The 23184-nt window shown below is 40.1% G+C and overlaps 2 protein-coding genes across 4 annotated transcripts; one reads left to right on the forward strand and one right to left on the reverse strand.

The window, feature by feature from the left end:
• Window positions 1-1987: 1987 nt before the first annotated feature.
• Window positions 1988-12386, reverse strand: RB195_000376 (uncharacterized protein; the record flags this gene model as incomplete). Of its 2 annotated transcripts, XM_064196679.1 has the most annotated exons (19): window positions 1988-2068; window positions 2128-2176; window positions 2313-2418; window positions 2872-2979; window positions 4745-4877; window positions 5158-5253; window positions 6096-6219; window positions 6281-6359; window positions 6415-6576; window positions 7043-7081; window positions 7139-7213; window positions 7279-7362; window positions 8606-8707; window positions 8762-8887; window positions 8964-9057; window positions 10201-10276; window positions 10474-10612; window positions 10942-11104; window positions 12327-12386. In XM_064196679.1, 19 exons carry the CDS (start codon window positions 12384-12386, stop codon window positions 1988-1990), a joined length of 1896 nt encoding a protein of 631 aa, XP_064052559.1. The 2 variants fall into 2 exon arrangements, with proteins under 2 accessions (XP_064052559.1, XP_064052560.1); XM_064196678.1 differs by lacking the exons at window positions 1988-2068; window positions 2128-2176; window positions 2313-2418 and having other exon boundaries at window positions 2855-2979; window positions 7043-7213.
• Window positions 12387-19762: 7376 nt separating this feature from the next.
• On the forward strand, window positions 19763-22903 carry RB195_000377 (uncharacterized protein; the record flags this gene model as incomplete). Of its 2 annotated transcripts, XM_064196680.1 has the most annotated exons (4): window positions 19763-19797; window positions 19857-19915; window positions 20340-20439; window positions 22684-22903. In XM_064196680.1, the coding sequence occupies 4 exons, from the start codon at window positions 19763-19765 to the stop codon at window positions 22901-22903; spliced, it is 414 nt and encodes a 137-aa protein (XP_064052561.1). The 2 variants fall into 2 exon arrangements, with proteins under 2 accessions (XP_064052561.1, XP_064052562.1); XM_064196681.1 differs by lacking the exons at window positions 19763-19797; window positions 19857-19915 and having other exon boundaries at window positions 20369-20439.
• Between the last annotated feature and the right edge of the window lie 281 nt (window positions 22904-23184).

Here is a 23184-nt window from a genome sequence, read left to right on the forward strand (position 1 = left end):
ACCTGCCTTCCAGCAAACTCACTTAAGTTAGTGAGTACCGAACAATGGATACTGGCGCAGTTGATGCTGTTGGGAAGTAGTATCGCTTTAATTCCTGCATCGAAGTCAACCTTCTTGCAGTCTTTCGGACATTGAATAAAAAAGGATGCCCATAAACAATGTGGTTATTCCATATTCCATATTAGAAGAGGATAGCTAGGTCGATGCACATAGTCGAAAGGGGCTCCGGCAGAAAATGCGAGTTCTATTTCTATTTATTATTTATTCACTCACACAAATTGCTCCAGTTGAAGCAACCAGAACAGGAAAAACAATCATGGAAAGGAATCTTTCAAATGTGTTATAACAACTGGGTACAATCAGTAGCATAAGAACAGGCTCTAAAATACTGAAATCAAGTAAAAATCAAAAAGTGCGCCTTGGTCATCGTCTTATAAACAAATATCATTTCATAATTCATGGGAAGGTTGAAAATAATAATAAGTTACAGGAATTATTAAACACTAATTAATTATTAAATCAAACAAACAGGGGATGTTCCATTCGGGAAACACCATGACTATGGCCACACAAACGTTAACACGACTGCGGCATTAACATCGATTCGTTCAAAGCACTTTCGATAGATGGAAACGCAGTCTTTCGTAAAATAAACGTCGGCTTTGACAGTCTTCATCGAAAACTCTCGAAAATCAAGCTATGACAAAGAGAAAAACGAAACATTCTAATGTACATGGAATTCTACAAGGGAGATCATACCTTCTACATGATTACTAACACTAACAAAGTTCGAAACTTACCTGTACGTTGAAATGAAGCGGGAAACTTCCTGAGTTTATCTTGACAACAAAAATCAGCAATTAAAGGTGACAATTCCGAAGCTTCCCGCATCAACACACATCAACCAAGATTCTGCCTGACGGATGTAGTTCTTGTACAGAATTTCTACACCGGATGGTATCATCGCCTCCTTCGCAGATCCTTTTTTTTTGTTAGGAGAGGCAAGTTGCGACATTCACTGGACGAATTCCTAGAACATCCATCACCTGACCATTTTTAGACGAGTTTTAACACTGGAGTGGAAATGTCAACGAAGAATATGATCGTTTCAAAACAAGGACAATCTGGAAGCGAAGAGATCTTTCACGGTGACAGACACGCCGCCGGGATACACAAGCTACAGGCCACTAAGAACTCACATCCGCGAGCTGTATTTTTGCGGAACAACAATGAAGTACGACATCAAAAAGAGAAAAGCAGCAATATTTTCTGAAGTCTGCAATACCATTCTATGCATCACTGAGATATCCAGAATTACAAGAATTAAAGAAAATTAAGTCACAAGAATTAAAGAATTACAACAAAGAACAAGAAAAAGAAGCAAGAACGAAAACTACAGTGCTTTGGACCTCAAAATGGAACAACCAATCCACAGAGAAAGCAGATGGAGAGGTCAAAATCTATCAATATCTACTTTGATCACTTCGACAACCTTGTTCACTAGCCTCCTCACCATTTGAGAAAAAGGTGCCACAATAGAGGTCCATGTTTCCTAAGTCCAACATCCGGTGTCGGTGTGATTAGGAAGGTCCCAACATGATGGATATACAACAAATGGAAGTCTTTGTAAGCATTTTTGTTAGACTGTTTATCCCTTGCCTGCATGGCTCCTAATCAGTGGAAGAATAACGACACCACGTTGTTGTATAAGAAGTGGGACACTGTTAACACTGGTTAATATCACCAAATTCAATGTCTGTCACTGCCAACCCCTTCTTACAAGTCGTCCTAAATAGAATCGGAAGAACATTAGACAAAGGAACCTATACGACCAGAAAGACGAGGAAGACACCCTCTAAACACTCCAAATATTTAGCACTACGTTCAAAAACGCAATCCTAAAATTGAAATGGAACAAAGTTGAAGTGGAAATTGATAGATGGTTACATCATCTTCATTTCGTTGTTGACACCATCCCTACAGTCACCTATTTAAGATGCTGAACCGAATGAATTTCGTCTTGACATGAGGAAATGTTTCGATTTCGACGTGACGTTACGATCTGCAACTGTACTGGAAGGAAACTATGTCTACGAGAAATAGATAGATAGACAGGGTCGTACTCACGCATAACGCGACGGATGTAGCCGAATGCTCCAGTTCCACGTACCTAATGCTAAATTGGGAAATTAATATGATTTTAAAAAGTTGGTATATTTGTTGTTAAGTTGAACGAAACTAGAAGCTAGACAAATATAAGTATATAAAAGGATGTGCCAAGGAATGAGAAAAACACCCGGCTATGCACTGACCTTCTTGACATTACCCTTCTTTCTGCTTCGATATTCGCTTCACGGTCAGCGTATAGGATGAAAATACTGTTAGCATAGAGCGGTCCATCGATGATATCAAGAGTATCTCGTTAAAGCTTCATTAGTACAGCAAGGTGAGTAGTTAAAAGTTTATTCGCACGCCTCCGGACGTTTTTCTTCTGTTTCAACTATGTATTATGGACCTTCACATGTCTTGGTTTATTCTTTGATTTTCGCTTCATACCAGACCGCTTCAAGACAGTTATAACTAAATTTGAAAAATATCACTCGTTCTTTAATTCTGCCATTTAAATGACAACAGCCATAAGCATTCTAACAGAACATCACACCGAAACTCAAGCATTGCGATACAGTTTGGCGTTAGAGAAAAATAAGTGTCAGACTGATTTGATTCTTCATGTTTAGATTTAGTCAATCTGGTTAACCTGGCAAATCATAAACAACAACAAGTACCTGAGATCAGTTAGAGGAGAACGATAGAAAGTACCCGTAGAATGAGAAGAAAGTACATCTATATAAAACTACTTGTGTCTCAGACTCTCAAGCTGATATTTGAAGATGACATCGTTAATGTCTTTCTGAAGACGGTATGCCAACTCAGAATGTTTTGCTTCCAGTTCACGCGCTGTTTCTTCTATCATGCGACCTAAAAATAACTCCAATTAGTCAACAAAAGCGAAAGATGTATAAAATGCTTGGATGAACAATCGAGTAGAACACGTTTCTAATTTACGAAATTTTCCAGTGAGGGTTAAAGAGGTCTACGCATCAGTTATTCCTGTACATCATACCTTCAATGGACAACAGCACCAGGACCCTTTAGTACCAAGAATTGTCAGATAGAATACATTTCTACCATAGAAAATCGAACCGGGTCTATATCATAAATGAGTATCTAATCCAAAATGTGAATAGAGATTATGTCTCAAATCGTACAAAATATTATAGTTTTTCTTTTTGACTTGACATAAGTGCGAAAAGATTTAGTGCCGCCCAAGATGTTTCGGGAAAATTTGACAGCTTCTCCAGAGATTGCTGTTCACTACAAAATATCTTAGAATGATGTCTTGGTGCACTCGATATGTTATATTCTATAGCTTCCATTCTTTTCGCTCCTTCCTCTTGGTTCTTCATAAGTTCAAAGTATTACTCTTCTTCATCGACTGATATGAAGATTTCCACGGTTAGGTTTAAATCATTTGCAGTTTTTCTTCTGCTGACCGATTTATTAACTACGATTGTGAAAGTATCTTTAGCCATCCCTGTAGTGTCCACTGTTTAGGATTGCTTGAACAGTTCTATCAGTTTTATTGTTTTTATTCTTTGTTTTGCTTCTAGAACGCCTGTGAACCTACTTTTCAGAGATTCAACTTCTGTCAGATCTTTTGTGTAATTTTACATGACTAGCACTTGTTGTAATCAAAACCATTGTGAAATTCCAAAATCAATCATAGAAGGAGGCTAACTGAGCATAAATACCCAAAAATGGGGCAGAGCTTCAATTTCTGCATTTACAGTCTTAGAAAGATTCCGGATTTAAGAAATATTTCTGACGAAGGATGAAAAATGCAGAATTAGGCAAAAATAGGACAGAAATCAAATCCCTACAAACTAAGATCTTAGAGGTCCCATAGGAGCGAAACGAACGATAAAACTAATGGAAAGCGACTTTGCTAAGATTATACAGTCCTAAACATAGATCTCCCCCATTAGAGTGATAACAGCCGGTTAGTCGCGAGGCCACATGGAGCATCCCCAGGTAGCGGATAGGGAGCTAATCGCGGACCAAAAGCGACCTTGTGCTTGCCCTGAAACGCATATGGATTCAGGGGAATAGGCTCCCTGTTTCTGCAGAGCCAGGATGACTCACAATGACATTGTATCCTACATGTCGGTCCGGCCAAAAGCCTGCAATCAAGTGACTGGGAGGTACAAGGGAGGCCATCCAAAAAATAACCTCCACTTGTTCATTCCGGGAGGACAAAACGTTCCCCCAAAAGTCATGGGACTAGAGGCGTGCAACCTGTCCATGGGTTTTAAAATCATGTGCAAGACACCGGTACAAGAAAGAGTCTCCTCATTCCAAAGGGAAGCTTGGGACGGTAGCGCCATGGAGGACGGAGTTGTAGGAGGCATCTAGGCTACCGAAACGGATGACGATCTTTGACCATAACGCCCGTACGCTTCCATCGGAAGCGGCCATTGAAGTTCTGATGATCAATGAAAAAAACACATTAAAAGCAAAAAGAAAACAGATCAGGGGAGGTGGTGCGGCATACTGTAAAGCGCAATCGCTGAGAAGGCGCCACGTCGTCATGTTACAACACGACTTTCACACCGACTTTGAACATGACAAATAATAAATACACAAACAAATAAGCTTTCTTCTATCGGAAGCAAAAAAGCCGCACCCATTAGTGTCCATTTGTCTTCGTATGGTCGCACAGAGTGTTCTTCCACAAATTCTCCGTAACCAATTTTAGAGCCGTTCATGCTTATACGAGGTGAAGGATTTTGTAGAATGTGTGCAATGTCGTTCTTCACCTACAAAACTAATATGTCGTGCTTATTGTAATCCCGAAACCAGGCGAGGATCTCTGCATTATTACAGAATACACGTGTCGTGTCTTTTGGTTTTTCGGCAGTATCTTGACAAAAACCAAAAGACTGCCAACATGAAAAAAAGGTCCTGTTACTCATTGATGTTTTCGTCTCGGATTGTCATGATAAGAGGCAATTCTCAAGCTCAATACTCACTGTTGAGTTGATTTTTGAACTCACTAAATAGTAGCAATTGGTTCATAATAGAAAACCAAATACACACCGTAACTTGAGCTGTAGCAGTTGGAGGAGTGGACGAAAATGACTGCAAAACAGTATCCAAGGAATCTTCTCGAGGTGGAACCCAAGTAGATACCACCTAAGAAGGAGAGTGATATATTTATATGCTTGATTGATTCATTAAAGAAAAATAAAATAGAATAGTGGTGAGTATAATAAGAATAATACAAAAAACAAATAAAAAAGAAAGTGTGGTAATTCATTAAAACTGTCGCGCGGTGATTGAACCACACGAGAGTTCAAATGAATTGCCTTCTAAAAAGAGCAAGGATAAGATCGCATTTCATCTAATTACAACCACCTCTAAAATTATGATGCGCAAATTTTTTTGGATTCCTAAAAAAAAAGAACTTCGAACTAATTTGGAATATTCTTTCTTAAGATACACGAAAAAATCTGATCCTTTTTCCCATTCAGCAGATTTTTGCCTCAGAAAGACAGAGATTGAATACGGGATGGAGGGCTTATGTCTTCTAATTATAATGGGTTAATCTCCCATTTTGGAGCACCAGGCTTATTAGAGCGTTATGATGTACTTTTATAGTCACTCTACCGATTTCACGTGCAAATATTTCACATATAAAGTCAAATAAATAGTAAAATTGTAACAAAAAATCAAAAGGAATAAAAAGAATTAGAAGAAAAAGCAAAAAAAAAAAAGCAATTTCATTACCTACAATTAGTGATTGGCAACTGTTACTCAATCTCATCAACATTATCTATTGCTTGTATTCATTCATAACTACTTATTAATCTATTGTGATAATATTCTGAATCTTAGAATTTCGGGAACACAATAAACTCATAGGTCACTTCATTACAACCACATTTTTGTGCATATTCTTGCAGCTCTTTGCGCTGCGACTGTAAGTAGATTTTGAAAAAAGAGAAAAAGAAAGAAAGTGAACAAATAGTTAACACCTGTTGAACATGAGGGATAGTATCCAACTCAATATGAGTTTTTACAGAGTTCTGAGAGTTACAATCGAGCTTCGGTTTTTTGTTTGCCACGCCTCCTATTTCCTTGCGTTTGGCAAGCTCAGGGCTGAACAGTATTAAAACAGTATAAAAGAAAGAGTAAAAATCATAATAGAAAGATTTCTTACATGCATCCTAGGATCTTATTTATTTGGGACTGTACATCTATAGAGAGATCAGCTGAACTCGTTGCTAATGCTTCGTGACCTCAAGCAAGATAGGATAAACCAAACAGGAGTAAAGAAAAAGAAACGCTTGCTACCATTGGCTAAGTCCTCAAATTTAGATGTAGACATAACTTCTGGCGTAAGAAAATGCAAACGGTGGTGGTGCTCCGCGCTGTTGTTCCCTTCTTGTTTCATTTTCTTTAGTTCTTGGTTGAAACTATCGCAAAGTTGTTTCCATTTCTCTGACACGTGGTCCTCTAAAGCAGAAAAAATCTATTTGTATACCAGTTCGGCTCTCTATTAAAGGAAGGTACTTTGCAAACACATGAGTCAGCAAGGATGTATCCATCACCTTGATGATTCCCAAAATATATTCAGAACGCAAAAGAGAATGATGTCAATATGCTCGATTTGAAGTACAAACTAAGAACTCCAATTTCCAATATTTCCCACACGTGTGATGAAAAATCTGGACATTGCGATGTTGAACCGTCGACCGAGTAGATGCAGCTACCAGTAGCAAAAACTCCTACCAAGCTACGCCCTCCTCCCCCAAGAACAAATTAACTCTATAAAAATGAATGACAACGTAGGAGAAGTAGCAGTCAGGATTTCTCCGAGAAAAAGAGAAGACTTCAATAACCATCCACTATGAGAAGTCACTACAGGAATACAGGATTTTCACAGAGTAACCTAAGTTGTTTTAAATTCAAAAGAACTAGCCATTTATAGCAGCTGCTCCGGGCAAGCTGTGCATTCTTTCTGCAATTTTTGAAAAGTAAATTTTCCTCAAACTGGAATTCAGGTAATGAGGATGACCATAGTGCCACAATGCTGGGATCTCTTTCACGCATCGAATGAGCTGATCCACCATGTCTGTTGACCAAATCAAAGCTGAAATACATGGAAGACTACTATTAACGAAACAAAAACACGACAGCAACTGATAAGGAACGGACCAGAGGTTGCAGAACGAGGTACGTCTGCATTTTCATCCATAGTCGTCTTCATATTTTTTTCGACCACCGAAGCAACATCGGGGTCTGTAGAAATGAAATAATAGAATAATAGGGAAACATCATCATGAGCAACATCACAGCATCCTTTATCACAATCCCCACACAAGAAAGTTCAATGCTTTGATGTTTGGAACAATGCCGATACATGGCGGAGATAGTCTCAAAGTGAAAAGTTTTGTTTTCCATTTGCCACATTCCCAGTGCGAATTTTCGCTCTTCAGCTGTCTCATTCAGAGGAAGGAAGGGTTTCTTATTGAATGACTAATAGTTACCATTAAACGATGTTGGTGCTAATAGTTACCATTAAACACTTTTTACAATTTTGCCCTATAATGAATATAGGTCCGTTAGATGTGCACCACTCTATCCACTACTCACCAGCGAGTCCATCTAAGCCATTCAATTAAGAGTGGTTAGGATAAATAAATAGGCAGTTTAACAGCACAAAATCTAACCCCTCCCCAAGACGTGAAACCATAAAATTGTCCTCGAAGTAAGGCGTTAGGCAGCGCTAGATTTTCTTGTACACTTCAAACATGGTTCCAGATGAATTCGCTTCACTACTTTCTACTCACAAAAAAGAAAAATTAGTTCAGTTCGTCAACTGCATAGTGGAAGTTTACACAGGTGCTGTTCCAAACGCGAACAGCAAGGAAAATAGACTTTCGGCATCCTACGCAAAAGTTCGTAGATCTGTCAAAGGGCAAGAGAGGAAGAAAATTTTGCTACGGGAAAAATTTAACCGATGTACCCCTCGATACCCTTCAAATATACTGGATAGATCCGGGTGGTAATCTTATGCGAAACCTTTGGCATTGAGAAAGAAACTCAGACACTAGTTTGAAGTCATCCAAAGAGCTAATAATCCATAAAACTTAAATCTTAAGCACTCTTCAATAACAGATATCATAAAAAGCTCAATGCTCAGGCATCTCTGAGTTGTCCGCGTCAAAGTAACAACATTTATCCTCTTTCAACCAGCGATATTTTCAGTAACTCTCCAAATAGCTTACATGTATATCATCTAGATTTAAAGCACTTGAGATATATTCGTGTGGTTGCTCTTGAGTGAAGATAAGTTAAGCTTTATTTCCACGTATGTCGAGTCACCCATAGTTTTTTTTATACCTTTTTAAAAACTCCCCACTCTCCAGGTCTATTCCTACAGCCATTAGGTGTCACCGAAGTCACTGTTATGAAGGTAAAAGAAATAGTGAAAAAACGAAAGGACTAAACAAGCAACAATGATAAAAATCGAATAATATACCTCCAGAAACACCACTTTGGCTTTTGTCTGGTAAACTTTGGCGATCAGGATTTTCTTGTTTGATAGTTACAGATTTTCCATTCGTTAGTTTGGGGCGAACAACTAGAATTACAAATAGTACGAAAGGAAATTCAAGAAAAGAGCATGTTAGTATACCTTGTTCTTCCTCTAATCCTTTGCTGTTTTTTGCATTCACTATATCTGAAAGAGCACGTTCTGGCACCACCGTTGGGACTCTTCGAGGACGACCTCTTTTGGCAGTTGCTTTTGGCCGAACTGCTTCTGAAAAGATATGTTAATATAAGGTAAGGCTCTTCCATTAATTGGGACGCTAATCCGTCCAGGCAAAATGTCTAACCAGAATCGACGGAACTGGTTTTTGATTTGTGGTAAATCATCATATCCGCTCGATACGTTCCACATCCTTTTCTGGAATTTTTGTTCAGCTCAGTCTAAAAGTGTTTCTTTCCAAAAGATGTATGGACGCCACAAATAATGCATGTATATAGGTATTATAATATAATATGGTATAAAGAATGAATGGTACAAAGAATAAATAATATGAATGATAAGAAGGTTGGCGCCTAACAATTTTGTGGTATAATGATGAAAGAAAGTGGCAACGCTGATCGAGGAAGCGCCTAGTCGCCAAACTAGTGTTTCTTAATGTTTACACATTTCTTTCCGCTGAAGCGTTCTCACCGCTAGTTGCAACAACTAATACTGGCTTTCCATTCATTGCCTTTTCAGGAAATGAGAGTGTAAGATGTATAATAGGGTCAAAACGACATGAAGCACAGTGCAGTTGCGTAAGCGGTTGCGGTTGAAGCTGTGCGGCGAAGCGTAGCGGTTATGATCGAAGGAGCACTCTTGTTAACACCATTCTTTCTTGCAGTTTGCGATGGTCCCACCTCGATTCCAAAGCTAGCTCAACCGCGCCGCTTCGAGCGCAGCCGCTTGCGCAACTGCACCGTGCTTTACGACGATTTGATCCTACTGTATACAGTAGGGACTCTGCTTCGCGTTGAAAACAAGAATATAGCTTTACCTGAAAGCATCATTCGGGAAATTTGAGGCATTCGGTTCTTTTCTGTGTTAAATAAGATTTGGGACGTAGCATGCAAGCAAAAATGTAAAAACTTCCTCTACAACTCTGAAAAAGACGATCAGGAGCGCTCACACTGATCTCGATTTCTGGGTTTTCAGGTGTTAATCAATAGATAATTACAAAGGAACCCATTACACCTATGGGTATGAGTGACGAAAAAAACGCCATCGAATGAAGTAAAAATTTTCCTGGTGGCTGTCTTTGAATTTATCGAACTATGGCCCGTAACTAGCACTATGCCTTATCATTTGCACGAACTACAGCTAGACTGAATGTAATGCAGTTCAGTAGAAGAGCACGGCTCGTTATCTTTTAATGAGTGTCAACTATCAAACAAGGAATGATCAGATTACAATTACTAAAATAACGTGTACAGATCCCATATTTAAAAATTGAAGCTACAAACAAGTGATTCAGCGTCCCATCACATCTAATTTTTTTTACAAATCTCTTATAGGAATGTTTCCAAAATCATAAAAACGACCACCTTTATCTCCTGCAACTCTGCTTCAGTTTCCGCGTAAAGGGTTGTCAGTTCTATCAGAACTTCTGGTGTAAGGCTGCTAAAATTACACTTTGGACGAAAATCAACGCACTTACAGTTCTTCAATTGGCATGGGCCCGGAAGACTTGTTAGAAAAGGCTAGCCAAACGCAACATACAACCAAAGAGTGGTTGGATGTTCAGGGTGGAAAACATGTGACGGTCATCCGAACTCAAACCTGGCGTAAACGACTATCAGATATAAAAAAAAACCCACCCTAAGTACTGCACACCATTTGCTCCAAATTCGTTATGGAATCCCATGACTCCTTTGAAGCGCCATTCAAAAGATGGTCTTTCTACAGCTCGCATGTACATCTCCACCATCCAACACCACTTTTCGAGAACAGACCATTCTAAAACGTCTATTAGTCGAGCAGATCTGAGGTGACGAGTTAAAATGTTAAACAGAATAAAAGACCAAATGCGCCAAAAAGAAACGAAAGATTTAGCATGCAACAGAGAAGAAACTACCACGTTCTATTTTACTCTTACTAGGATAAGAAAAACTGTCAATGCAGAGAATCCTGCACAACAAACATATAGAAGCTGTCCTACGTAGGCGAAGTTGGCTTATTGCCGCTTTAATAAAGAGTATTTCACAAATGTTCACTTGTTAACGTTCACTATGCATGCAAGATTTCTAGAATTGACGAAGTATTTCAGAGAAAAAAAAAACACACACCATTCATGCGTATATCCTGGTTCGAAAGAATATCGGCAATTTCGCGAAAATAGTACATGGTTCTCTCTTTGCTGGTTCGAAAGCGTGCATCCCATAGAGCACGTCTATCCTTGACAAGAGCTACCAGGATTCCCCGCAGTGTGTCATTCCATACAGGACGTTCCTAAAGGAACATAAAATTCCAATTTCTTTCTGTACAATATTCACAGTAATCCAGTGGATGAAATACATTTATGCCTGTATGCACTGCACATAGTTCAGCTCGATTAAATACGACCAAGACTAAGACTTTTTTACACTTTTATTTGCTTCACCAAGAGATTAATATGGAGTATTCATCTCGTAAGCGGATATGCAAACAAGCTGAGCATTCTATGAAGAAGGCCCTTTACACAATCAGAATCGCTGTCCTTGGAATCTACTGTGAGTCCGCCATGAAATCGAACGGAAAAAAAACCCTCGAAAACTAATGGCTAAAATTCGCAATAGGAATCATCGTTATGTAGCAAATTCTTTTATTCAGATCTCTAAATCATAACAAACAACAGAATCGTCATGCTACCTAAAAGACTTCCTATCCTTAATACTGCAGTCGAGCAACAAATTTGTGTGATATGTTTGAAGAATCGAGGAACGTGTGGTGCTGATGTTAAAATGCCCCAATATCGATTGAAAACGAAAGCAGCTCAAGCATCACTCATCCAATAATTTTTCCACCAGACATTACAATTTGTAACTCAAATTTATCTTCCAAACTTTGATTTTTGGTTTTGCAGAAAGAGTACAAATGAACACAATCGCCTTATTGGATGCCGTAGTGCAGGTTCAACTTCTTTTATTCAAAAGAAGTAGCAAATATTTGTTACCATTAAGTTAAACTGATGAACCTAAATGAATGAACTCACAAAAATTGTGCGCGAAACTCAACAATAAAGAAGCAATAACACGTGTTTAGAGAATGACTTGGAAATCCTCCGTTATGAATGTCGAAAAAAAAACCCTTAGTCGAAAAGATGCACACATCGCTTACAGTAAATCTGCAACGGTACTAACTGGAAGCTCGTGCCTATGCAAGCAACTGTTTTTTCTTCTACTCGTGTACAAAAGTATAGCGTAACAAAGATCATGCTGACATCGCCTCGGTGATATATAGTGAAACTTATGACACTTAGAAGAAGGGTCTTAAGGGAAAAAAACAAAGAGACGAAGATCTAAGCTCCACTAATTTAACATGATGTAAATGCTAATCCTTCCAATCGAATTCCTTTTAATTCCCTCTGAACGAGGAGATTTTTGGGAAAGAACACAATGAATCCTTACCCAAGTAAGATCACTGAGAAAAGAGGGATCGGCACTTAATATTAAGTAAATAATTACAAACAAACCCGTAGGGATGCTTCTTCTACACTCAGTGCCTTTGTGGCCTCCGATTTACGGCGAGACATAGCACGCTACTATAAGCGGCAATGTGTGGGACTCACGACCTGTAAACACGCACTTTGCAACACATCGCACTTTCACTGTCAGAATATTTTCCGCTGAAAATGTTATGGATGCTACGAAAAACAAGGAAAATGCACAAAAATGAACTCACAACAAGCGATTCACGGGAACAAAGTGGACATCGATCGATGTGGGGACGTGGCCCCCGGCCGGCTCCACCTTCTTTCGGACGCCACGCCCACTGGGAGTGGCGCTGACGGCATGCGCTGACGTTGAGGCGAAGGTGTCGTCGTCGGGCATTGCTCCGCCCCCATCGCTAGGATTACGCCCTCAACCCCCGTCCCCCGCTCCTCGACCCCCGTCCATCGCGGCGCGCTATCGGCGATCAACAATTCTGCGTTGGTGATGCGTGAACTCTACCACAGAACCATCGTAGTCGGAGTGTAGTCGACCCTCGACAGTCTACCAGTTCCAGGAGATGGAACGGTATTTGTGGAGAATGGACTGTGGTCACATTAAATCGGCTCCAATCGGCGTATTTTCCTTGAAGAGCTCAAACGTGCTCATCAATATTCACAAAGTTCAGTGAAACCATGGAAAACTCGACGACAACTGCCAATTCCTCACGAGAACTTTTGTCGACAGATGTAATTTGTCTGGAAATTAAGTGCTTTAAACCCGGAACATTGATAAGATCCCTAGTGAGAGTGTTAAAGCTTCTTTTTACTTCTATTGAACTGTTGTTTTATCGATAGACTCTAGGCCATCCTACGACATTTGCTTAGCAAAAATTTGCTGCCGATAAGGGAGCGAATAGAATAAGACGTAGCAAGATATAGTATGTGCGAATTGTTTACTACTTATGAACCAAGGTGGATTTTGTCGGTTTAACAATCTAAAGGTATGAAAACGTAGAAAATATTTAAGAAAATAAATCGTGCAATAGAAGATGTGAGATATAGGGGCCATTAAAGGCATCACCCCACGAATCTGGAGTGGTACGGATTTCAGGTGGAGTATTCTTATGCGGGATCGTAGATTAGAGAGAGGGAGTGATTCCGTCCATTTCTTCCTAATTGCCGTAAAAAACGGCCCGGAAGATACGGCTTCGAGCGTTCCGGCGCGGCACTTTCTACAACGAGTTGGATTGGGACACGCCAGCCTTGCGCGCGCGCCGCATCTTCCAGGCCGTTTTTACGGCAATTAGGAAGAAATGGACGGAATCATCCCCCTCTCCGTACCACCTCAGATTTGTGGTGTGATGCATTTAAGCTAAGAACAAATTGTTCACATTATTGATTGGTGATGACAATTTCTACAATAGAGCGTTTCTCCACAACTTTTCTTGGGTTTATTTCATATTAAAGGGGTGGGTGTGGCGCAGTCGGTTAAAGGTCCGTTGTAGTCACAAGGTCGACGGTTCGAAAACGCCCTAGTGTAGACCAAACCCTTCATCCCTCCAGTGGCGAGAAATTGGTACCAGACCTGTCTGGGAGAATAAAAACACTGACTTGATCATCGGCTGGCCTCCGCAAGTCATTGTATAGGCCAACACGCGTTCCAACACCTCAACTATTACGAATTGTAGTAAAACCCGTTGGTGCGTCCCAAATGGATTGATACGCCAGTGACTTTATCCTTGCCTTTTACTTCACATTGAGGGATAAGGACAAAGAATAAAGTGCTCAGCATTAACGAATCCCTTTAGGATGTACAACGTGTTCGACTTCAGTTTGTAACCGCAGAAGTTTATGAACGCATATGCACCCTACATAGTGTTTTTTTTTAACATTTAACGCTTAACATTTAACATTTTTACATTTTTTAGCGGAGGTTAATCGTTGTTTCAAGTCAGTGTTCTTACCCTAACGGTCAAATATGATACCAATTCATGAACCGCGGCTCAAGGACATGAGGATTGTATTGTAGGAATACAAGGATAGAGGCTAGGGGATAGGAGGAGGGAGTGGGAAGGGGGATCGTAAGTGGGTGGAGAGGTGGAGAGTGCGGATAGAGCAAGGCACGATGATCAGGATAAAATGAAACGAATTCTAGGTGCAGAATGGTGGTATGGCAGTTTAGGATTTGATTGAGTTAAGGATTGGACGTATTTCAGACGGTGCTGCTGATTGAAGATTAAATATAGAGTAAATCTAAGTTATTTTAGGACTTTAGAAAATTAGAACAAAGCTTTCCAAAGTTTCTACTTTCAAATGTCAGCATTGCTGAAAAAGTTCAGGATTTGTTGGAAGATGGATGAATAATAAGAAAATTTAAGTTAATTGCACGTCTTAGGAATGAACGACAGAATTTTTGTATAAGGCATTGTGAAAAACGTTGCTTTCGTGTTGTGACCCCTACAGTAGTTGAGAATACGGCGGTGAGGAGATAATATGTTAAAAATGATTTATTGCACCATGCGTGCCCATCCCAAAATGGACATTTTTGCAAATTTTTGTTCCCCTGAGCGGCATTTGATGTAGTCGGTGTTGTGTCGATGGCTCACCCCATTCATAATCATATGTTGTGGTGTGAAGCAGCCAAAGAGTCCACATCACTCGCACAGAAAAGACACTTATGGTAAGGAGAGCAGGAAGACTTGACCGAAATGCACTAGTAACCTGACTAGTCCTGGTCTAGGCATCACCCCACGAATCTGAGGTGGTACGGATTTCAGGTGGAGTATTCATATATCATATTCGTATATCGGGATCGTAGATTAAGGGGAGTGGGGTGATTCCGTCCATTTCTTCCTAATTGCCGTAAGAAATGGCTCAGAAGATACGGCTTCGAGCGTTTCGGCGCGCTATTTTCTATAACGAGTTCGATTGGAACGATCCAGCCGTGTGCACACGCCGCATCGTCCGGACCGTTTTTTACAGCAATTAGGAAGAAATGGACAGAATCACCCCCCTCTCCGTAATCTACTATCCTTTATAAGAATACTACCCCTGAAATCTGCACCACCTCAGATTCGTGGGGTGATTCCTTTAAACTCTCATTTCCGTCAGTTCATCACCCTTTATGAAAGTTTAGGATCCAGTATTAATCCCAGCAGAGGATGAACGAATTCGTTACCTAGTTGCTTCGGTTTGACAGCCAACACCTTTGGACCATTACGTAGGACAACACTAAAGATATGAGTGTAAGTAGAACTGATGTTTAGCTATTTTTTTGACTTCTGATCACAAGAAATGCTGAGAATTGATTGGTTTTCTGGCTAGCTTCGACTATTAGAGCTTAAAGGGAATAGGAGTAAAAAAATCCGCCTTCCTTGTCTTCCTAAAGTACCAGTTCTGTTAACCAATAAGTTCATCGTTGCTCTGAAGGAACGAGAATACGCTTCGTAAATAAGCTTCTCCTATAACTTCTACACATTGTGTATGAAAAAAGTAAATTTCAAAAAAAAAGAGAAAAGTTGACTCCGATCGGGTGAGATGTGGTACTTAACACCAGCAGACCATAATTGCCTAGTTCCATCTCCTTCACAGCTCCAACGTTGCTGCGACAGTTCCTTTTTACAACCAATTTACTGCATTGGAAATTTCCTGTGTTTCGAAATCGTCATGTCGATAATTTGCTCTAGCATCAATCCCAAGGTAGAAAATATTCAATATAGATTGTTGTGATTCTCACGTGCTGTTCCATTTCGACGTCTTCGAAGCATCGACAGCACGGACGAATGGTGACGAATTGTGACCTTTTCTTATTATGAATGTAGCTAGAGGTTCCTACATCATCTGCACGGTCGACGGTTCGACACTGTTCAAAGTGAACCATACCTTTCATCCGTAAAGTTCTGGAAACTGATACCAGGGCTTGCAGCACTTTCTAGCACCTTCATACTGATAAGGAGGAATTTCGTCTCGTCCTTTGTTTTCAGAAGCACCGAAGAAGGCGCTCTGAGTTGACCCCGAATTTTGAAATGTCTTCTTCAGATTAGCACGGTTGCCTCACAGCGACTGCATTGTCAGCGTTGAGGATTCAGTTGAGATCTTATAAGCTTTCCTTGTCTTCGCATGCATTTTCAAACTTCATCGCTCTTGGCGTCCATCATTCGTTCTCACAGCCAGCTGACAACGCAACTTCTTTTTCAGACGGTTCTTTTTCCTGAAGTCATAAATAGTGCGGGGACGCATACAGAACTAACTGTATGTGAGTCTAGTTTCCGCACATGCAAAGGTCAACTTCTTCTTGGGCGTCAAAACCAGGAGCGTTTTCTTAGCAGCGTCCTGAATCCAGCTACTGAAAAACTTGTCGTCATGCATTCCCTAGTTGGTCCGTAACTGACTATTATTCGACAGCCGTTGTCAGAACTTCTTCCTACATTTAACTTTTAGACCTCCCGACCTGAGCTTCGGTTGATATGAAACTCCACGCCTCCTTTTCTGAAACCGTACCGTTAAGCTGGTTAGAGATGGGCAGTGGTCAGGATCGAATGCGACGTGCAGCGCGACATTGAATTATCGGATATCCGAAGGAGAGATGTTCGTTATCAGAACGTAGCTGAGCTAAAGTTTGAGAGTTGGGATCCTCTGCTTGCGCTGCTCTTTTGGCGTTAAAGTTGTTGTCCCTTGCCACGTGAGTTGATTCAGTCAATGATTCATCTTAAGCGTGGAAGCAAGTTCGTCTGCTTGGGAAAGTCTACCAGACTGTTCCCGTTAAACGATGTTTGTCTCGGGGGGTGATGCCACTTCCCGAGCACATCGGATTGTTGTTCGAGACCTTCTTTGCATTCGCATTAGATCTGACAATTACTGCCTGCTGGCTTGATATCTTGGGTACCAACGTATTGAGGTCATCATAAAAGGCGTCCTTGTTGTTTGTCCTCAGCGGTTTCTGAGTTGCACGAGCACTTACGACCCAGAGTTTTAGTCCTCGACGATCTCGCAACCGTATACAGGTGCACCTATCGACGTCGATCCAAACTCCCCCACCAGTTTTTAGTCATTCCTCACAGCTATTGCGCAGCCCCTACTTTCTTCTCGTCGACATCACCGCACTAGATGGCGTAGTTTTCGATAGTGATAATCCAGAAGTCTCAGATGCGTGCTTATACAGTTCAGGAAACGGTCCATGCAGATCCACAGGTCTGGTTAGAGGAGCTTGTTGAAGTTCAAATAGGAAGGAATTCCATTCAGGACCTTCTCCTCAACCCATTAGAATACTCTAGTAGGTGCAATAGAGGACGAAACCGTTGATATCAGTAAGCATTGTCGAACAGTTTAAAAGCATGTTTCAATAAAGTGTGACTCCTATCATCTAATATGTAAATGCAGTTGATTTTTTATTCAGTAAGGAACAGAACCTCGTGATCATCCATGCGGAAATCTGCGAAGCTTTTTGCTCATTTTGACGACGAACAATTGTTTCAGCCCATTTATAAGTACATACTCCAGGAATTCTTCCTGATCTTCTCTGGGAGTTGTCAGTTTTTGCGGTTTTCAACCGTTAGTAAAACTTAAAGTGAAGAGGAAATCCTATTTTTCAGAAATCAGATCTGAAGGATTTCCACGGAATGTGGATCTTTCATCAGTTTCAGTTCATTTTATTATGGGAAGTATTAGTTAAATAATTCCCATACCAAACCTAAACCAGAGTCGAAGATCTTCTTCCGCTCTTTCTTCGGCTTCGGCCTCAATGCTTCAAAAAGAGAAAGGCTTCGAAAATTTCCTTATTCAGTTCACTTACTACTCATAGTGCGGATTCAGACACGATCAGGATAAGCGAGTATTTTTAACTCTTTCTTGTTTGGTTTTGAACTTAGATCCTCAGGATCTAGAGAGGTTGAAAAGTCGTAAAGAATCCTCCTTTAGATTCACTTGTCTTCTTGATTTTGGTGGCAATGTCAGGAGTAGACGAGGCCTGGTGAGGAGCTTGCTCGTTAGACCTTCCTAACGCGTCAAATAGTTAAGTTAACGGTTTGTCGAGGTCTAACGTTAAAGGCATCACCTCAAGAATCTGAAGTGGTACGGATTTCAAGTGGAGTACTTGTAGATTAATGAGAGGGGGGTGATTTCGTCCATTTCTTCCTAATTGCCGTAAAAACGGAACCGAAGACGTGCACAAGGCTGGCGCTCTCCAATCGAACCTGTCGTAGAAAGTAGCGCGCCGGAACGCTCGAAGCCGTGTCTCCCGTTCCGTTTTTACGGAAATTAGGAAGAAATGAACGGAATCACCCCTCTCCATAATCTACTATCCCGTTTACGAATACTCCACCTGAAATCCGTGCCACCTAAGATTCGTGGAGTGATGCCTTTAAGTCAACAAACCTCCATTCATGATGACTCCACAAGTTTAAAAAAAACGATTGGATCTTTTCTTTTTGTGTACCGAACAATGCTATCGGGAAATCTGACTTAATAAGGTCGATTAACGAGTTACTTTGTTAAAATCAGGGATGTTCTGTCTGTATAAATTGCTGCTGAGCTATTTCCATTTTTCTACTTATTATCTTTTCGAATTATTTATCAACGCACTCAACACGCTCCACCGAATTCGAACAATAGGCGCCGCCGTAATAAAGTTGACGGAAAAGAGACAAACATGAGGATTTCAGTTAAAAATTCAAAGCAATCGGTATTGCTTTTGCAGCAGTACTATTGTACTTGTTAGGACCAACGTTCTTGAGTCAATTTAACATTAAACGCTTGAGGTTTATGACAGCAACAATGAAACAACCTGCGGGGCTAGCCGATGTATTTTAATCCTCCCAGACAAGTCTGGTACCAGTTTATCAACTAGGGAGGGATAAAGTGCTTGGTTGGCCGTCCGTCGGTTTCAAACCACCGATCAGTGTGCAGTCAAAGCCGAACCTTTTACCGATTGGGCTACACGGGTGCAATTTCAATGTAGTTCTGCAAGAAAAAAAGAAAAAAAGAAAATGATGTTGAAAATGGATGGTTTATATTCATTTTGTATAAGATTTGATTGTTGTACTTGTTTTGAAGGTGTTTGATTCCATAACATCACTGCGTTTCTTCGTCTTATTTAATTTATTTAAATTTGATTCACATGGATCGTTCTATAATTATTTTTATTTCGTGATTATTTCCATTGCTTTATTGCGCAATGCAGACAAGTGAAAAAAAAAAACAAAAGAAACTAGAGCGGTTCCTTTAAGGTGTTGACACTATTCTAGAATATTCCAATGATACATGAAAAGGCAGCCTTGGTTGTGTGAATAACATAGGTTGGAATAAGCTGGAAAAACAAGCCTGCAGAAATTTTGAAGAGAAATAAGGCAAGTTCACGGGAAAAAGTTTTGATCTTCAGATTTTCCTTGTGAGGTCAAAAATTTCATCTTACTCTCCTACATCTTGTGGATTCCAACTGTTACCGTTAAACGGCGTCTAATCCATGATTTATTCATACAGAAATGGTTGTTCCTTTGAAATTCGAGGATTCACAGGGGTAGGGTAGATCTCTGAATCGCCCTTTTTGCTAGTACATTAATGGGATGCTCCTTGCAGATATTGTGCGCTCAATGATGCTGACGGCAACATTTTCATCCTAGTCAGAAATCCTCTAGGTTTCTGAATCGTAGCTGGGAAGAAAGCTGGGAAGAAGGTGAGCCGGATCTTCTTGGTCTTCTTCTCTATATCACACCTCTACTTTAATATGCTCTCCAATCCGTTCATTTCATTTTGCTGAGCTGTGCAATAATTTGTTCAGGTTGGGTCCCTTAGTCGATGGAGCATCAAACTCTCATTCGGTTTTCAAGAAAATCGTGTTTTTCGGATTTAATTCCGGAGGTATATTCAAGTTAGAATGACATGAATCTCGGTGCAATTGAACTAGCGGTTGAAATCGAGGTGGGACCACTGCACACTACAAAAATGAGAGGTGCTAACAAGGGTGTATCGTAATCGTTAGCTCCATTGCGGCGGTTCGAGCGCAGCCGCTTACGCAAGTACACCGAACATCATGTCGTTTTGACACAACTATACCTTCAGTGGTGAATGGGTTCAAACGGGTGAATGCGATGGGACCTCGGTTGGGCGAGGGAAGCGGAAATGGAGTTACTGTTAAGCAGAAGAGGATAGGTTTCGGAAGGTACGTTACCCGGTTGGTGACTTTTGGCGTCAGCAGCGTAGGAATAATATGTTCAGGAATGATATTTTCAATAATGTTACAGTTGCAAATTGGATTCGTGTTTTCTTGTTTTATCAACGAAATTTTGGTGGAATTTCATTTGTGACCTGACGTTTCGAGACGACCTCGTCTTTATCAGAGGTGTGAAAATGGTTCAAGGTCTTCTATACTATGAACATCCCATCAAATTCCTCTTCTCTCCTTGCCAAGCATCGATATCGTTCTAAGTAAACACCACTGAAACTCCAGAAGAAAAAAAAAACGTACAAGAAAAAAAAAACAAACTGACCAGTGTCACCGATTCGCGGAGCGGCTGAACCACCGCATAACTTACGGTGTTTATAGTCGAGTCAAAACGACATGAATCACGAGTGTAGTTGCGGTGAATTTGCGTACACGCTTGAAACGGCGCGGTGGAGGCAGCAGTTGGGACCGAGTTGGGACCGTCGCAAACTGCAGCGATGGGTGGTTGTGTCAGCGAGGGTTTCATCACGCTCCTAGCCGCTACGTTCCACCCAAACGCCTCGAGAGAACTCGCGTACGCAATTGCGTCCGCGGCTTCATGTCGTTTTGACCCTACTATATTACAGTTACGTTTTACCGTTGTGTTTTTTTTTAGTTGAGAACCAACAAACACTTAATACTACATAAAAATTCTTCTTTCAATCATATTTCTGATTTTTAGTTGATGATTAAAAGCAGGCAACAGCGGAAGCACGTACTGAAAATCTACAATCCTGACATTGGTTGTTCATTTTAAACGATACATACAGGTCAAATATTGACATAAGAATCAATCAGCCGTGCTAGCTTTCAAATTGTTCGACTTCGATTTTTTTTCTTGTATTCATAGTTTCATGGATTCCTTTTTTCCTCACTATTAAATATCACCACTTATTTTACTTTTGGATTAGCGTCTTTCTCCTGCTGAGGATCCTTAAAGGAGGCTAATCTAGAAGTGGATTTTCTAGGAAGAGGCAAAACGATCCACCTTTTTTCAAAGTTTAGCCTCTATCCTGTTTTTATGACATACTTTGAATAAAGACGAATACGAATAGCATATAATGAACTTTCTCATGCGACATAAAACGACAATTCCACAAATTTTCCGTTTTTCGCACACTCCGACATTCTCAAATCGTAGTTCTCAGGTAATACGTGGGTATGGGATCTGGCAACAATGAAAAATTAAATGCCAAGGATACGACGGTGCAAGTGTATTTAAGCGCAAATTACGTTGCTCGTGGCGGTGTCAAAAGGTGGAATGTACGATGAAAATCGACCGCCGTGTTTCCTGAAAAAAAGAAAACCACAAAGAATAATTTTCAATAATGGCGTCTGAACAAAATTTGTTTACAGATTCATTAGTCATTTAACAAACATTGTTGTCGTCGAACGTTTTATCACATGGTACAGTTTTAAAGCATGTATTCTGTACTAAAAAAAATTAAAATGATAATTACAGAAACTGTACTACAGAAGACCAGATTTTTTTTTGAAAATGGGTTGGTTTCATTTTGGTCTCCATGAAGTCTCAGGAAAATTTACCGAGGTACTGGATAAAGCGGTTGAAAATTACAAATTCCCTAAAAAAAACAAATTAAAATTCAGCTACGGCACAGTAATTGAAAAAAAAAAGAAAAACGGGAAGAGACATAACACAATATATGATAGTTATTCAGAATCCAATTTATCCAGAAATTTCTTATCTTCTCTCTTGAGAAAATCTCTCTCTTCGTCTCCTAAGAAAATTATATTTACCAGTACTTCTTGAGCGTCTATATTCTGTATATTATGTACTTTTATATTTACTTATACTATTTTATTTATATTATTTAACTTCTATATTCGTATATATTATTCTATATTTCTCACCCACACAATGACTTCGACGGATACTCGTAAAGAACTTTACTAAAGTATTTATTTTATTTTATTTATTTTATCTTGCCATACAGGTATTAAATTAACATATTTCTATAGTATTATTATTTATTTCTGTAGTATTTCGTATCTAAAAAGAAATATTATTGATTATTAAAAATCTTCTGAGAAAGGTGAAAAGCAGTGAAATTCTTAAAATCACAACGGGAGAAAAAGAAGAGGAAAAAAAGAGAGAAAGAAAGAAGGGAGAAGAAAAAGAAAAAGAAAATAGACGAGCTCAAATGCTGAATTTACATGGTGCTAGATCTCCATATCGTCCAGCTCGCAAATAAATTCAGAATTATCACTCGTCATCGTAGGAGGAGGAGGAGGAGGAGGAAGAAGGAGGAAGAAGAAGAAGGAAGTTGAGCTTGAGCTTGAGCTTGAGCTCGAGCTCAAGGCAGCTCGAGTTGGTCGAGTTCCCTTACGAAGCCTCGCCACCGACCACAAACGCGCTTCACCACCAAACTACAAAACGGGGGGTGCATGCACACTGGAATAATTGCTATCGAATCGATCAATTCACCGATAAAATTCTGTTGCCATAGACCGCCATGCAGCACATTCATTGCATGATTCACTACAGATGATCACAATTAAAACATGGGCCCAGCAACGTGTGTTCGCCTGTGAAAATCGCCGCCGCCACAGCTTTGTGGTGTTGGATGGTAACTGGCGCTGGTGGTGCTGAAGTGAAAGTGTGGAGAATTAGTCGACGATGGATTTTTGTGATCGAATGAAATGATGAGCGGATAGAGGTTGGGTTTATCGTCGATGTTTCAA

This window comes from Necator americanus, chromosome IV (assembly GCF_031761385.1).
Source record: "Necator americanus strain Aroian chromosome IV, whole genome shotgun sequence".
NCBI lineage: Eukaryota > Metazoa > Nematoda > Chromadorea > Rhabditida > Ancylostomatidae > Necator > Necator americanus.